This window comes from Ambystoma mexicanum, chromosome 4q (assembly GCF_040938575.1).
Source record: "Ambystoma mexicanum isolate Mex_15411 chromosome 4q, UKY_AmexF1_1, whole genome shotgun sequence".
NCBI lineage: Eukaryota > Metazoa > Chordata > Amphibia > Caudata > Ambystomatidae > Ambystoma > Ambystoma mexicanum.
The window spans coordinates 970,750,912-970,768,941 of record NC_090928.1 but is presented as its reverse complement, the minus strand read 5'-3'; the positions used below and the strand labels follow the sequence as shown (position 1 = coordinate 970,768,941).

General features: G+C 46.4%; 1 protein-coding gene across 3 annotated transcripts in view; it reads left to right on the top strand.

Annotated features, from left to right (window-relative positions):
- The window catches only part of INTS7 (integrator complex subunit 7), a 673,605-nt gene that overhangs the window by 343,447 nt on the left and 312,128 nt on the right, over positions 1 to 18,030 (top strand). For all 3 annotated transcript variants that reach the window (XM_069608525.1, XM_069608526.1, XM_069608527.1), the window contains 2 exons: positions 9,331 to 9,428; positions 9,664 to 9,903. In XM_069608525.1, coding sequence (XP_069464626.1) covers positions 9,331 to 9,428; positions 9,664 to 9,903 — 338 coding nt within the window. The remainder of the gene's footprint in view (positions 1 to 9,330; positions 9,429 to 9,663; positions 9,904 to 18,030) is intronic.

Genomic DNA, 18,030 nt, shown 5'->3' with positions numbered 1-18,030 from the left:
TCAACCTCCTGATCATTTGAGGAATGACGGGGACCGGTGGAAACGCGTACAGGAGTGTAAACTCCCAGTCCACTATGAACGCGTATCCCAGAGCTCCTCTCGGGGGAAATTCCCTTGAACAGAACAGATCGCACTTCCTGTTGACACTGGTGGCGAACAGATCCACCTGAGGGGTTCCCCAAAGGGCGAAGATCTCTTGAAGGACTTCCTGAGCTAGTTCCCACTCGTGGGAGACTGTGCTCTGCCTGCTCAGAGCGTCCGCTGTCAAGTTCTCTCCGGCTAGGTGAACTGCCGATAGAGAGATTCCTTCTTGGATTGCCCAAAACCAGAGCTGCGTCGCCTCTCTGCACAGAGGTAGTGATCCTACGCCTCCTCTTTTGTTGAGGTAATGCATGGCCACTGTGTTGTCCGTCATTATCAGGACATTCTTTCCTTGTACAGATGGCAGAAAAGCCTTCAGCGCAAGTCTGATGGCCCTCAGCTCCAACAGGTTGATATGTAGTCTGGACTCCGATGGAGACCAATGACCGCTGATGGTCAAGTCGCTGGCGTGGGCTCCCCACCCTGTGAGTGAGGCATCCGTGACTACTGTTATCTCCGGCCAAGGTTGCCAAAACTGCTCTCCTTTCAGAATGTTCTCCTGACAGGCCCACCACTGAAGGTCTCGAGCCACCCTGTCGGGAACCTGAAGAAGATCTGTCATTCTCCCTGAGAATTGTGACCACTGAGTTCTCAGTGCCCACTGGAGAGATCACATTCTCAGGCGAGCCTCTGGCACTAGGAAAATGCAGGATGCCATGAGGCCTAGCAACCTCAAAAAGTCGAAGGCTGGGAGACGTTGGGCATTTTGAAACTTGGTGACCATCTGTAGAATATCTTGAGCCCTCACCTCTGGTGGCGAGGCTTTTCCCAGGGAAGTGTCCAGGATCGCTCCGATGAACTGGAGTCTCTGCGATGGTATCATTTGTGACTTCTTTAAATTGAGGGAGAAGCCCAGTCTGTGAAGGGAGTGGCAAACATGATCTAGCTGGATTTGAGCTTGTTCCGAAGATACAGCTCTGATCAACCAATCGTCCAGGTAGGGGTAGACGTGAATCCCTTCCCTCCTTAGACTTGCAGCCACTACCGACATTAACTTGGTGAAGACCCTCGGGGCGGAGGTCAGCCCAAATGGCAGCACTCGAAATCGATAATGTGAGTTGCCAATTGCGAACCTCAGGTATTTCCTGTGTTTTGAGATGGATTGGCACATGGAAATAAGCGTCCTGAAGGTCCAGAGATACCAACCAGTACTGGGACAGAAGGGCCTGAAGAATCTGAGAGAGAGTTACCATCTTGAATTTGTCTTTCCTGAGGAATTTGTTCAATTCTCGCAAGTCCAAGATGGGTCTCAGTCCTCTGTCTTTCTTTGGTATGAGAAAGTAAGGGGAGTACCAGCCCTTGTTCCTCTCCGCTACAGGTACCGGTTCTATGGCACCTTTCTCTAGCAGGTCTAAGATTTCCTGCAAGAGGAGCGGTTCTGGAGCTTTTTGAGAGCTGATCCCCGGTGGATGACTCTGAGGTATGCGTAGGAGAGGCAGGCAGTAACCTTGTGCAACTGTCTCCAATGCCCAAGCATCTGACGTGATAGCCTCCCATTCCGCCAGATGTTGAGTTAACCTGCCTCCTACAGGTGTCTTGTGAGGGAAGTCCTCAGAGTGGTTTTGGGGCGGCTGATGCAGATGCCGATGCGGCTTTTGAATATCTACCCCGTCCACCTCGGGTAGTTCTTCTTTGTCCCCTTTGAGCCGGTCGTCCTCTACCTCTTCCGAATGCGGAGTAGAAGCGAAAGGACTTGCCTCTCGCAGAGGTTCCTGTGGGACGAAAAGGTGTCTGACGGATTGCAGCGCCTAGGGATTTTGCTGCTGCCTTTGATGTTTGCAGTTTTTCTAAACTGTCATCCGCCTTTTTCCCAAACAAAGAAGAGCCATCAAATGGCATGTTCAAGAGCCTGGCTTGCACATCTGGGGCAAAACCAGACTTTCTCAACCAAGCAAATCTCCTGGTTGTTGTACTTGCCGCCATTGCTCTGCTGATACTGTCAGCCGAATCAATGCCCGTCTGGAGGTATTCGCACATAGCGTCTTTACCGTCCTTTATGATATTTAGGAACGCCTCCCTTTCTTCTCCCTCCGAGATGCAGTCAGCCGCTGTAGAAGCACACTCCCAAAGTGTATGACTAAATCTAGCAAGGGTCCAAGTAGCATTAATAGATTTTAACGCCATGCTACATGCCGAAAAGACTTTCTTAGCCATAGCCTCGTATTTTTTATCGTCCCTGTCCTGTGGGACGGTAGGGTAAGCAGTCTTGATGTCAGTAGAAGATGCTGCCTGTACCACCAGACTTTCTGGGGATGGGTGTTTGGACAAAAACTCAGGGTCTGCAGAAGATACCCTGTATTTAGTAGACAGTTTTTTATTTACTGCCGGGACGACATCTGGGGTTTCCCAGTTCGTCATTATTTTTCTTTGAAGAGCTTTATGAAAAGGTACTACAGGATCCTCCTGTGGACCTTTATCAAGAATATCCGTGAGGTCATCCTGTTGGAAAGCCTGTGAAGGTGTTGACCACCCCATAAATTCTGTAACCCTGGCCATTAAGGTTCTATAAGGGGTTTCAGCATGCTCCCCCGGGTCTGGCCTAGCGAACTCCACCTCTGGGGAAGTGTCTAAACCACTTGCCTCATGTAAGGAATCATGGAGTTCCTTTAATCTGCGTTCCTCTGAGGATAACTCCTCTTGAACTGGGGTTGCAGATCCCTGCAACTCAAATGTCTCTTCTTGGTCAGACAGTTCTCCCTCTTCCATAATTGAGGACATTGTTCTCAATTGGTCTGAACTCACAAAGGGTGTGAAACCCATCTCCAAGGCAGAGGGTGCCAAACTTGTCGTAATCGGCCTCGCTGACGTCGAAGGCTTCGAACGTGGCGTCGAAAACAAAGGTGGAGGCCTCAATAGAATCGGAATTCTATTTGAGAATATCGACAATCTCGACAACCTCGTCATCGAAGACCTGGGAATAGCCACTGGGTGCGCCGCAACCGTGACTTTCCTTGGCGTCGACGCCGGTGTTGAGGATGGCGTTGAGTCGACAGACCCGTGTGTCGAAGGTCCCTTCGACAACGGCGTCGAAGACACCGACCTCAGCGTCGACGGAACCTTCGTCGACAGCGTCGACGGAACCTTCGAAGAAGGATTCGAGGTCTTTGCTTTACTCGAGGGTTTGTGACGCGCTCGAGAAGCTTCCTTCGCCGGGTGCTGCGACTCGCAGCGTTTTGGACCTTTGGGTCTTTCGACCAGAGCATCGCTCTCGGCAGTCTTCGAGTGGGTCGAGGCCACTTTCTCGAAGACGCTCATCATATTTTTTCGGAATTCCTCTCATTCAGCCCGGGAACTATGTTTCGTGGGGCAAGGCATTCTCTTAGGTGAAACAGAGGAAGAGGAGGACGAAGAAGGGGATCTTCGGCATCTCCTTTTCGAGTGCTTCGATCTCGAGGAGTGATGGGACCCGCTTCGAGACCTGGAGCGCGAATGGTGACGAGGAGACGAATGTCTCTACTTCGTCGAGGAAGAAGAAGCTTTAGAAGTCTTACCTTTTTCCAGCTTCCCCCTAAGCTCCTTCAGGGCCTTAGCTGTCATGGACATACAGTCCTCGCACTCCGAACAATGGTGTTCAGCTCCCAAACACCACAGACAGCGACATCTTTTTTCCACAGTCTCGGCATTTTTTAAAGCCGGGCCGAGGGGTTGTCGGTTCAGACGAGGAAGCCATCGAGTATGGCTCGAATATTCTCGAGGAAAATGGAATAATATCTACGAAACTGAGCAATGATATTCCGAGGCACCGAGTAAGCGCGGAAAAACGAAACAGAGCAACGGACGCTGCGAGCGGCCTTTACAGGCAGGATGACGTCGATACAGCGGCTGTCGAGGGACATCGACTCGGCGGACGTCGACGCGCAGCGCCCTCTAGAGAGAGAAAATTTCCGAGGCCAGCAAAGCTGGAAAGAGATATCTAAGATAAGGAATACGTCGGAGGAGACAATCCCTTCGAATAACTGTTTTCACTACCTCTAAAGGGATGTTAATCCCTCGAGCTTGTGCCCAGCTGTGAATAACTTTTTCTGGAAGTGGCCCACATTTCTGGTGAGCCCACTTGGCCAGACCGTCCACATCATCCTCCTGAACCTCTGCGTCCACAGATGAAATGTTGGTGTGTTCATCGGCAACAGAATGAAACCAACGTTCTAATGAGTCAGTAGTGCAGTGTGCATCCACGTGATCCACTGTTACTTCACTTTGTGATAGTATTTCCCATATGTCCTGCCACAGTTCCTTTCCCCACAATTCTTTTGAATGTATTTTCCTTCCATTACTTTGCCATGTTGGCAGCCATACAGCTTGCCCATTGTCCACTGACCACGAATCTGTGTAAAAATGACACTGACCAGGTATCTCTTGTTTAAAAGCTTGATAGACTGCATAGAGTTCTGCAAACTGACTGCTTTTTTTCTTTCCCTGACTTTGTCAAGATCTATTTTGTCTTGGGATTATATGACACTGCTTTCCAGTAGCTCTCAGTCCCTACATAGTGAGCATAGACATCAGTAAACCAAGAATGCTCTGTCTGTTCCACTGTCAGATCTCCATAAGGTACTCCCCATTTCACTGGAAATGCCTGTACTTTAGTCACTTCCTTTGGTATGTAATCTAAGGGTGGTATATTTGCCATTTGCTCATGTAATTTGGCCACTCCGCCCTTTCCTGATTTGGCTCTGTCTTGAATGTACCATTTCCGTTTGATTATGCTGGCCTCTTGGCCGTGACCTCTCCTGTGACTTTTAGGAGAGCTCACTACCCACTGCATAATTGGGTTTCAGGTTTAATCAGTGCATCATTACCCACAGTCAATTGTTCAGTATCAATAAGAGCCCAATAACATGCCAGCAATTGCTTCTCAAATGGAGTGTACTTATCACCTGCCTCTGATAATTTGCGACTCCAAAATCCCAAAGGCACTTGTTTAGTGTTTTGCTTCTGCCACCGACTCCAGTTAGCATAATTGTCCTGTACAGATACATTTAACTCTACTCCTGGCTTCAAAGGCCACAAATCAAGCACACGTTGCACTGTGTCCTTTGCCAATTCAAAGGCTCTTTGCTGCTCTTTGCCCCATTCAAATTCATATTTCTTTCGTGTCACTTTGTACAGTGGGGCCAAGATTTGGCCTACATGTGGTATGTGCTGTCTCCAAAACCCCAAAAGCCCTATGAACTGCTGAGCTTGCTTTTTGTTCGTGGGAGTAGCAAATTCAAGTATCTTTTGCTTGGCTTTTGGCATCATCTCTTGATGGCCATTATGTGTTGAATTCCCAAAAATAGCACTATCTCAGCTGGCCCTTGAATCTTGTTAGGGTTAGTTTCCCAGCCTTCCTTTCTCAATCCCTCAATGATTGCTTCCAAATGATTTTGCACACTGCAACAACTATGAGGGTCGTAGGAAGACAATCTTCACCTCGCACCGTCTTTCCGCTCGGCTTTTCAATAGTGGAGCCTCCAGAACAATCTCACTCGGGGAGCACCCTTTCATCTTTTAGTCCATCAAGCCACAATGAACATGGATGCCTTCCTAGAAGGTTGGGGAGCACACACAAGAGAGTTCCACGCCAGGGGTGTTTGGCTTCTGGAGGCGAAGGTCCTACACATCAGCATCCTCGAGTTAAGGGAAGTGTTTTGGGCCCTAAAATCCTTCAAGCCACAGCTACACAACAAGGTGGTTGTTCATGGACAACACAACCACCATGTTTTATATCCGCAACCAGGGTGTGCATCCGCTCTCCGATTCTGTCAACAAAAGTGCAGGCTCTGTGGAAATGGTGATCACGCACAACATATTCCTGATTCCTTTCTATCTGCTAGGGATCCACAATACCATTGCAGATTCTCTCAGCGGGGAGCTTAGGTCCTGCCACGAATGGGAACTCCACCCGAGCCAAGCAGGAAATCGACCTGCTCACTACAGCGATCAACAAGAAATGCTATCAGTTTGCCAATCGGGTTCACCAACAGGGGAGCATAGAGGGACGCATTCTCATTCCAATGGGAAGGTCTGTTCCTTTAAGCTTTTCCTCTGATCCCTCTACTGCCTCAAGTTCGGAGTACATTCAAACAGAGCCACTGTACTATTATCCTGGTTCCCCCAGCCTGGCCAAGGCATAGTTGGTACTCGGACCTGCTTGACCTGTCGGTGGCTCCATTCAACTGATTGGCCCCGCTCCCATTCCTACTCTTCAGAGACGGCGGGTCGGTTCTGCACCACGACCCAGCATCCCTTAACTTGACAGCCTGGCTCCTGCATCCTTAAGGTTTGGAAACATTCTGCTGCCCCCAGAATGCAAGAGAATCCTAGCCTGGGCAAGAGCCTCTTCAACGTTATCCTGCTACAAAAGGAAGTGGAAACGATTTACCATATTGTGTGCAACACAGCAACTGAATTTGTTACACATTCAAACGGCACAAGTCTTACCATTTCTCCTGTCGTTGGCAGAAGCTAGGGTAGTACACTCTTCCATCAAGGTGCATTTAGTGTCTATCTTGCGATACACATGTACCCAGGATACGCCTTCCCTCTGGTCACACAGTTTGGTTAGGGAATTCCCCAGGGCACTTTCACACCTTTACCCCTGTTCGAGCTCATTGTCAAGTTATGGAACTCAATGTGGTATTCTCCAAACTATTGGGCCCTCCCTTCGAGCCTCTACGCAGAGCCTCCCCGAAGTTCCTCTCTTGGAAGAAAGTGTTCCTAGTTGCTATTACTTAAGCCAGACAAGTAGGCAACCTACAAGCCCTCTGCCGCAAACCTTCCTACTTGAGTTTTCACCAGTCTAGGGTCACATCTTAGTCCGACTACCACTTCTGGTTCACCAGAGGGTATATTCAGAAACCTGGTTAGACAAAATCTAAATAATATGAGGTCCTTGCGCAACTTTGTGCACAGACTCACCATGTTTCATAACAGCATAGATTAGCAATGTGACTCGAGTGTAAGTCTATTGATACCGATTTGAAAAGCAGCTTTTAGGTGGGACTGGAGTAATAATATTGAGTACTTGGTGACAAAAGTGACATTGGCTGAATATGGAACACAAGGCTTCCAATTGCACACACCACAAAGATACTTAAGTGTAACTCCCTACTGTAGCCTCCGTCGAATTGATCCCATATGGTTTCCTTACTTATAAATGAGTTAGTAGAACTACAATTGTCAGTTTTGACAGTCCGTAATCTGAAAAAACCTTGTCAAACTGCCCACAGCAAGGATTGTCCTGGCTCCCTATGTTGTTTGGGATTGCCAGGTAGACATGCTACATTTTTGTTTCCATCTATGACTAATAAAGTTCCTCTTACTCAAGTTGGCAGCAGTGTCCACTTTGAACAAGTGGAAAATGCAGACTGCTCTACAGAGCTGACCCACACATTTTTAAAGAATAATAGTTTTAGTGCAGTAGATGATGTGTGTGTGGTGTGGTATGCCAACTCCTACGCCTTAATAAGTTACATGTTATATCAATACTGGGCTTGTTGTAAATGATTAGATGCACATTTGCTGTTGTATGCATAATTGTTAGCTGTAAGAATAGAAAATATCCATATACAAATTAGGAGAACTTGAAAGGCCACTATAATATTGGAACTTGTTTTTAAATGGTTCTCATAGAGGACTCTCTTTCAGGCTCCCCTCTGCCGCCTCTACTCCTTCTCTCATTCCTGGCAGTCTGTCTGCAATTCAGGAGTGGTGTTCCGCTTTTGATCTCTTCCTTAAGGCCAGTAAAACGGAGATCCTCCTCATCTGAACACCAGCTGCCTCCTTTCCTCTCTCTCTCTCTGGCCTCCCATTCTGGGTCCTCTTCCTTCTACCTGTGAGGCAAAGAACCTTGGGGTCATCTTCGACTCCTCCCTGTCCTTCTCTCCTCACATTTCCGACGTCTCTAAGAAGGCAAACTATCAGCTGCACCTCCTCAGAGGTATGCTTCCCTTCCTCACTTCCCCCAGAAGCTCACTGTCTCCACTGGTCCTCTCAAGGCTGGACTACTGCAACAGCCTCTTTCTAAATCTTCCTGCCTCTATTCACCGTCCTCTGCATCTTATCCAGAACAGGACTATGAGACTTGTCCTTAAACCCAGGGATTGAATCTCTCCATTGGCTCCAAGCGGCGGCAAGGATCAAGTTCAAGACCCTCTGCCTTGTCCACAAGGCTTTCTGGGGCCTGGGTCCGCATTACCTCCAACTCTCTCTTCCTAAGTATCTCCCTTCTCAAGCTCTCTGCTCATCTACCTTCAACTCTCTGAGGGTCAGCCGCTTTTCCAAGTAGAGAGCTGGGGGCAGATCTCTTTCTTCGGTATTACCCAAATTGACCTTTTACAATTGACCTTTTGCACAATTGACCTAATTATAGTGGTCCTAATTGACCTTCTGCACAATTGACCTTCATATTATTTTTGTTATTTTATATATGTATTGGGTTGGTTTTGGATTATAAATAATATAAGGGGATTGGGTCGAGGGTTGCAGGGGGTTTTGGATTGGGTGGGGGCATTGCAGGGGTTTTCCCCCCGCATATATGTACTAATTGACCTTCTAAATTAGGTCAATTCTCCCAAAGTCAATTGTGAAAAGGTCAATTGGTATACAATCTTTTCTTCGGCTGGGGCCTCCCTCTGGAACAGCCTCTCTGCCTCTTTCAAACTTGAGCAGAACCATCTACGGTTCTGGAAACAACTCAAGACCTTCCTCTTCGCTTCTGCTTTTCTCTTCCTCTCCCCTGCTGATGACCCCTCTGTTCCACGCACTGGTCACCTGGCCACCCTCTGAATTTGGACCCAGGTCCCTCCCTGTCAAGCTGCACCTCACACTGCCTCTTGGCCCCCAGCACTTGTGGTCAGTATCTGTAACCCTACAGTCCCCTCTCTCTGCACTTATGAGCCCCCCGCTGGCTGCACCCTCTGATTACCGGCACTTAGCCACCCGCTGGCTGCAATCTGTTACTTGCACTTCTCTATCGCCCCTCCACTTTTCAACTCCTCCATCACCCTCCCCCTTTTTGCACGTCTCCCCTCTCCATCCCTGCGCTTGCATGATCTGAATGATAGTAAGGTTGTTGTTTTGTCCTCCCTTTGTTTCCCCCTCCTTGTCTTGTCGCGCCTAGAAACACTTGTGTACAGGCGCGTTATAAATGCCATATAATAGATAATGAAATGAGTGTAATAATCTGTTGCTGTTTTTAAATTCCAGATCATTTAATTTTGGAGAAAGATGCAGTCTTTGGACTCGAGTCTCTTCTTGTTCTTTGTAGCCAGGATACTAGCCCTGGTGCCCAGGAAACTTTAAAGGTACTATACCCTTATTTTCAAAGTGGATCAAAAACTGCTACTTATTAAGGAAAGCTATGAAATAAAATTCAACAGTCCAACATCAAATGTTATAGAAAACATCTTGTTACCTTATGTACATGTACCAGAAATATTAGCTTACTGCCTCAGAAAACATCTGTCCTAACATATGCAAGTCTAAAGGTACATCATCTATTGTAACCATTCATGCTTTGCACCATGTGTTGCCTTGCAGATTGCCTTGAAATGTATGGTTAAGTTGGCAAAATGCCGTCCCCTTCTCAGCCAGTCAGTGGTGGAATCTCTGCTGACTCAGTTGCACAGCGCTCAAGATGCTTCCCGAATCCTCATGTGCCACTGCCTTGCCGCCATCACCATGCAGCTGCCTGTCCTAGGAGACGGCATGCTAGGAGATTTAATGGAGCTCTACAAAGTGATTGGACGGTCTGCCACAGATAAGCAACAGGAACTTCTGGTAAGAACTTTGCCATGAAAGTCCTTTCATGTCTGCACCATTGTGATTAGGTTTGGTTTAAGGCAGCTATTCATAAGATATCAAAGAATGGCATGAGATCTCTTCTTTTGCAGTTTCCTTTCTGTTGGATGCCTTCCTCCCACACAGTGGATGTCTCTTCTTTAAAAATAGCTCTAGGTACCACTGGTGCTAATGGCACAACTGGTAACAGAAGTGAGGTAACATGTATTTAGGATTTAAGTGCAAAATACCGCAAAAATGCAGGTGTAAATTGCCCAATGTGGAAGCTGGTGCGCAAGTACTCTCACACATAAATTAGCAAACAAAACAGTCTGTAACTAGATGGAGGACAACGGATAATGTTAAAATCCTCCCTTTATCATAGGTGTCCCCACACCTTAAATCTATAGGTTACTGAATCACCAGCATAAATAATGAATGTAGGTCGACAAGCATACGAGGTGAAACACGGTCATATAAGCTGAATAAATCTCATAGAGAGGACACCATTATAAGAACCCAAAGGAAGCTCTCATCCCCATTATGTACTGCCAAAAAGAAACGAGCAGAATCCAACATAAAGGAGCATACATGGGCTGCTCTAAAGGCTGGAAGCGTCAGTACTACTGAGACTCACATCAGCACAAAAGATGTCCACCTGCATAATGAGAGAGTCCCCTTGAAGAAAGGGAATAGCTGGTAGGGGAAGAAAGCACATACACTATTATGCACCACATATGTCTAAGTCTGGTAATGGCACATTCATTACACCTATTGTTGTATATGCAAGTTATATACGCAGAATGGCACATGCTCCCTTTTCTCCATTCTGTTTTACACACACAAATGCTATTTGGACAAGCCACTCTCAACATAGTTTTCTGTTCTAGCTTCCTAATGTCTGCCTGCAGACGTCCGGTTTTAAAATCTGCAGTGATTGCAATTAGCAGATGTCGGTGTTAAATACAACCCACACTGTGTGGAGCCGGACCCTGACAGACAGAGGCGTGTGCCACTTAGCAGTCGATGCACCCGAAGGCGATAAGAGAGCAGTTAGCCAATATTTTTACTGCACTGCACACACCCAATACGAGCGGCAAGGCCCTTTCCCTGCCCAAACCACAAGCCACTTCCCTCCCTGTAGCACCTTCCGGCCACCTCCACTGATCTCGTCTGCACTCTCTACTTGGGCCTGCAATAGTGGATAAAAGGAAAGGTTTTCACTAGTAGATCTATCATACATTCACATGCTTGGAATATTCCCCCTTCACCAGGCTGCGAATCCTCGGTATAGTTATAGGATGAGGTGGAGAACCCTTAGCCTAGGCCCCCAGATTCTCAACCACACATTGTGCTGAAGGAGGTCCTTTATTAAATCGGTTTCAATCAGTGTTTCTTCAATCATGAATGCTTTTTTTCATCAAGAGTTCTTCATATTTGGACAGATGTAAGCAAGATAGTTTATATTTTATGTGTTGTGATGCGCTCAATTCAATTGTGCTTTGCCTGGGGGAGATTGGTTCTATATACGCTGCCAGGAATTCTGTGTCCAAGGCTGCGATCATCATATGTGTTGCCTTTATTGGTCCTTTACTACACTCTTACCTTCAGCCATTTGGGTGTTAGCTAGAATTATCACTGTAAAGGGCCTGTCATTGAAATGGCCTTCACAACGTCTGCATGAATGACAAACATTATTGCCTGGAGGCTCGTTTTTTTGTGGATGACTGCACCCTGTGTACAAAAATCGATTAATTTCACCTTTTTTCGTGGGGGCACCTTTCCTGACTGCATTCGACAATCCCTCAACAGGAAAGACTAAATAACCAATATGATTGGTTACTTTTCTCCAAAGGAATGGAGTTAAGACAAGGGACTAGATTTACCTGCTGGAGACTTTTTCATCTCATCATACAGACCGTATTACCAGCTGCAGACTTTGTATATGCCCTTTTGTATAGCAACAGCAGATGGAAAGAGGTATCCGAGCATAGGAAGAGAGGTTGAGCTTCATGAATTCTTCAAGCTACATCTTCTTGGGTGAGCAGATAGCACAAACCTCTTGCACAGAGCATCATTTCACCAAACCTAGTTCAAAATCATGTTGGCGCCACTGCCATCTATTCTATTTCTATTCTATTTCCTCTTCAGTTATATAACACGTTTGACTGTTTGCCGTCCTTCTGGACTTCATATTCTCACACCTGGTATTTTAGGACACTGCACATACTTGGCTGACATCCTACTCGGCTGATCATTTTGTTTCCTGTATCACTTGAATTTTCTCTGCCACTTCACTTCTAGTAGAGGCCCTGAAGGTGTTGTGGTAGGTCCCCTTCTCTTCACACCATCTTCTGCAATCTCGTCACCTCTGTTGATATTCAAATCCTCTCCTTCACCCCCTTCACTCCTGAGCTGTCCTCTCACATTACTAGCTCACTATGTGCTGCCAGTCTCTGCATGATACTGCAGTGTTTTATGCTCAGCGCCTCAAAAAATGGAGTGATCTTTCTCTTAGTGTGAAATTGCACACCCCCCTTCTCACTTCTCTCATATCCTTTCTCCGGACCTTCTTATCCCATCCACTAAGGGCCACAATCTGGGCAGGGTTTCTCGTTGACAGCACTTAGACACTTCAGCACTTGATCACCTCTGTAGCCACGCTGCCATGCCAAACTTCCAAATGGCTGTAAAATGTAACCCTTATCACCTCTCACTCTACCAAAACACCTGTCAACTCTCTTGTTCTCAGCAGTCTTCACCCAGCATCCTTATGGGACAGTTCTGTGTGTTTGTATTTCTCCTGCAAAAACCAATCAAATAATGAATCCTAAAATGTGCCCTGGCTAACACTGAAAACTGAAAGCACAGTGAAAATAATATACTGTCCAAAACAGAGTGAACATATAACATAAGACAGGCCTCCCTCCTGCATTATTCAGCAGTGCCTTGACACCTGCAGGCAATGCACATGTCACTCAAGGGACACCATGCACTTTTAGTACAAGCACGTTTAAGTGCATACACTGAACTTCAAGATCATAGAAAATATATTTGATCATGTTTCACGGGGGAACACCCCTTCTGACCCACCACTACATTGGATGCAATTAGTTTGCAATTGAATACAGATAAGGAAGTGTCCAAACTGATAAATCCTGCCATCGTGTGGTTGAATGGTAATCTTATCGGTGTTGAAACGAAGGAGCAGTTTCCTTGTAAACAAAAATAAATGTATTGTGCAGTTTTTTTTATCAGACAGGATTTATTGTGCGGTTCAAACACACAATACCCTTGCTCTCCCACCACCCCTCCTTTGTTCTTTTCAACAAGGTATTGAACTTTGCTAACTGTCCCCTCTAACCTCACACAATCTTCTCCAACTTCCTTGTACCGCCTTGTGTGGCTAGCCATTCGGACAAGATTTCCTATGATTAGGGTTGACCACAAGTCCCTTATCTCCACCTCGTTTGAGGCTGTGAAAATAGACATGTGGTCATCCGTCGTTACATGCCGATATTCACCCCCGGCTGTGTCCTAGCGCTAGAAGACAGGCATGCCTAGGTTTGCATGCTTACCAACAAGTTTAACCGTATACAGCCAGGAATTTGTGAAGTTTTTGAACTCGAAGAAATACCATTCTGACGCATTACTCTAAAGTATACACTTGACACAAGAGTTATCAGGTTAATCTATTTAATATTACACCATTTTCTAAGGGCTTTCATTCACGTTACACAAGCCAAAGCAGAAGGAAATATAATATAACATAACATCACACCAGTGATCAAGATTGCTATGTGAGCAGAGAGCATGTTTGAACAGGTATAATAGAACAAGTGGTAGTTTCAGTTTAGCAGCATGTGTACTCTGGGAGATATGCTACAATGAGCTATGCTACACAGCTTCAGTCTAAATGCATCCAGCAAGGCCCCACCTTTCACTCACTGTTTAAATCGGGACATGCTTCGAATGAAACAGCGCCTTCTGAGGTTTAACAAGTTCTGCTTAGCTGGGCTTGCTATCGCCTTCCTGCTGCTGCTGTGGACACTTCCCCAGCCCCCCTGGCCTCTGTGAGTCTGCTGCTCGATGGGTGAATTTCCTCCCCCCTCTTTCTGCTTTCGCCTTATATGTAAGAAAGGCCACGGTTTGTCTGCACGTTTGTACGTCATATCCGCTATCTGGGAGAGCAAAGGCTTACAGCTCAGAGTGTCACTTTGCTTGTTGACACACGGTATCCTATGTAAAATTTCATTAAGTGGGTTTTTGTATTTGTTCAGTAACTGCCCCCATTGCATTCTATGGGACTTGACATTAGCGAAGAAGCCCATAAACAGATAGTGATTGAGGAAGTCAACAAAATGTTGAAAGCCAATATTATCAATCCTTCAAGTCTATGGTCGTCTCCTATCGTGTTGGTCACTAAACCTGATCATTCTTGGAGATTCTGCATAGATTTCTGTCAAGTTAATGCCATTTCAGACTTTGATGCCTATCCCATGCCACGCATCAATGACCTAATTGATAAACTCGGAGCAGCCACCATTCTATCTACCCTAAATGTAACCAAAGGGTACTGGCTAGTCCCTGTATATGGGCCAGATAAGGAAAAGACCACGTTTCAACGCCTCTCTGACTTTTCCATTTTAAACTCCTGCCTTTTGGCTTACACAGCACGCCCACCACTTTCAAACGCCTCATGGATCAAATCCTACAGTCCCATTCCAATTTCTGTGGCGCTTATATTGACGATATCATCATTTATAGTAAGACATGGGAGGACCATCTCTTCCATCTTTATACCATCATGAAAGTCCTCAAACGCTGGCCTAACTGCTAATCCAGCTAAGTGCAGATTGGCCCAGTCAGCCGTAAAATACCTTGGCTTCTTCGTAGGGAATCGGAATGTACAGCCCCAGCATGATAAGGTAAAAGCCATATTAGATACAACAACCCCCAAGACCAAAAGAGATCTTGCTGATTTTCTCTGGTTAATATGATATTACCGTAGGTTTATCCCCAACTTTTTCGGACAAAACAGCCCGGCTGACAGATAAACGCAAGAAGCAGAACCTCAGAAACTTCATTGGAATGACGAGGATGAGATATGCTAGACCACCTTGAAACAGACTTTGTGCCAGAACCCATTCCTGAAGGTAGTCGACTTCTCTAAGGAGTTTGTATTACAGATGGATGCCTCCCTTACAGGGTTAGGAGCTGTCCTGTCCCAGTTTTCCGATGGATTGGAACACCCCATAAAATTAACTAGTCGCAAGCTGTTCCCACGTGAATAAAATTACTCTGTGTTGGAACCAGAGGCCCTGGCCATCAAGTGGGTCATTATACTTCTTAGATACTACCTATTAGGATGACCGTTCACACTCGTTACAGATCACTCACCCCTAGTTTGGATTAGCCAATGCAAAGACTCCAACCCTGGGGTCATGCAATGGTTTCTAGACCTACAACCCTATTGTTTCACTGTGGAACACCGAAAAGGCTAAGACCGGGGAAATGTAGATTTTCTTTTCTGGTTCCCCTGTGAAACAAATGTGGCTACATCGCATGGAGGAAGGCTATGTGAGACACCTGAAGGTGAGCTGTCATCCAAGTGGCCAGGACACGGCCATCGCTATTGGATCCAGTTCCTGGAGTTGGACCAGTGTGGGAGGATCACCTGGATGTGGGCTCCTCGGGTAGTGGAAGCGGGACTCCGACGGGTGAGGCGTAGTATCGCCCTTCTTATAACACCTTTTCCCCAGCCTACCACATACACTTTCTTGCACCATGAAAAACAGACTAACACTTTAGCCGTTTACCTGACATGTCCCAACACAAGGTTCAGGCAGAGTCAGTGCAATTGACCCGTACCACGCACACATGACAGCCCTTTCCCTTACCCACAGGGATAAAAAGTGGAGCATGAGAGCACACCACAAGCAAGGCAAACCGCACAACGAAACATCTATCCCAGGGTAGCAGTTCAAGAGGAGGAGAAAAGCGTCGAGAACCGAAGGGCCGACAAGGAGAGAAGCGACATTGCCCTTTCCGACCCAGACCCGCGAAAGCAGATGTCAACGGGCACAAAGCCCTCCTACGCAGATAATCAGGACGGGTAGAGACGCTTGGTACCATCCTGGACTCCAGACTCAAGAAAAGCCAAGTAGTTCATCACAGCCAGTGAGTCGAAGGAAGGACTGATAAGAAACTGAATTGTGTTGAACGGAAGTTGCAAATGGTAAATTAAGGGGAAAACCAACTGCATAGGCGTCCAGCACCACGTGGGTGTTCACCCGATGGACTCTGGTTGATTTCCCTATTATTATAACTACTGATACCAGAAGGCCATAGGAGAGCCACGAGGAAGAGGTCAAAGTGGTCATACAGGGGTCTAGCAAAACCCCCTGTACAGTCGAAAGTCTTTGGCCGTCCTGTAATTGGAAAGCTAAATGAGATGAATCCCATATAGTGAAAAAGGAGAAAGAACTAGTGGTTGGCAAGAGTGAAGCCGACTAAGGGATGCCGACAAAAAGGGCCAAAGCATGATGCCCCAATGAGTATTCATTGCATTAGAGGACCACTGCTAACATTAGGGCACGAGTTGAGGTATCTTTAGCAACGTTTGCATACAACTAAGTTATTGGAAGGCACCCTTGACATTTTTGTTGACCTGTGGACCAACACTATATTGGTGTTAAGCTGTTGACCTGAACAGCCAGGCTCCCTGTGTTTTCGTCACTGATCAGTGGGAGCCGAGATTCAAGCATGTTTAAAGCAGAGCGAACCTCCAGGTCCCTTCGAAGTTGCCTTCTGCGTTCATCGTTGTCATTAAACTCTTATCGTACTAGCCAAATCGCGTTGTTGCCTCGGCTCATAACAGCGAAGTTCTGCTGCCTTGCATTGCTAGAATCATCATTCGAAGCACCATCTTCATCGCCGCTTCTGTAAGTCAATCGACCCGATCGCGGTGTCCCCCGAAGAACGCCTTGGAGCCTCTGCATCGAATTGGCTCACCTGCGCATCCGAGTACCAGCTCACTGCCGTCAAACTTTGACCGCCTGCCCAACCTGGTGACCACCATATCCGGACAGCTCAAGTAGACGCTTCGAAACCTCAGCTGCCTTCCATTCAACCCCCACTCGATACCAGCTTGCCACTGGACCATCATGACTGCTGCATCCTGGAACATTGTGGTCTTTTAATGAGATTTTCTCCCCTGCATCTTATTTATCTTTTCATATTCTGTGTTTTTTCTACAGGGGTGTGTTTTTTTACTGGGTTTTCTAGTTGGTTATTATTGTATATGGTGTGTTTTATTAAAGTATATATTTTTATAGAATCTAGATTGAGCAGTCCTTTATTTTGGACTGTTATGCTTTGCTATTTGGGTTGCTACTGAACACAGTCACACCACTCTGGTGAGTATAGCCTTCCCTCAACCCGTGTTACCACAAAAGGCGGGGAAGGTATTTCTCTTAACTATGCATGTTTACCTTTGATTGTACTGGCGCCTTGAAACACCATTTGTTGTATAGGCTACTTATAAATATCCAATAAAATAAATAAATAAAATACTGGCTTTTGGTTTGTAGAAGCATGAAGGCTAAGTCGGGCTTTAGCATCTACTCATCCTTGTGCTACTGCGGGGCAGAAGTCAGTTTATCACAGAATGTACCACACTTTTCAAAGTCATACACTTTGCATGGCGTGCCTGAGGGACTGTGCATTCCAGTTTATCTGGTACAGCCTAGGTAGTTTTCCAGAAGCATGTGCCTATTTACAACCTTTTTAGGGCTGCCCCTGGCTCTGCGTCTGGTTCTGTAAGCACTATTCCCTGAATGTTTCCTCCGGGCAAATCTCTTCTTTTGGCTTGCAATTCCTGTCTATCCTATTTATTTGAAGCCGGGCAACTTATGCTGCACCTCCTCCCAAGTAGATATTGTGATTTCGGAAGGAAGTGGAGTCTGTGCATGACAATTAACAAAAAATGATCTTCACGGTGATTCAATCACTGTTAGTCTGTGACTCTCCCGGTGTCACACTACCCACTCAGCCATGGGCATGTGCGTGTGCCAGTGCTACTTTCAATCTGCTTGGAGCGAAAATCTGGGAACTGACATTTTGGCT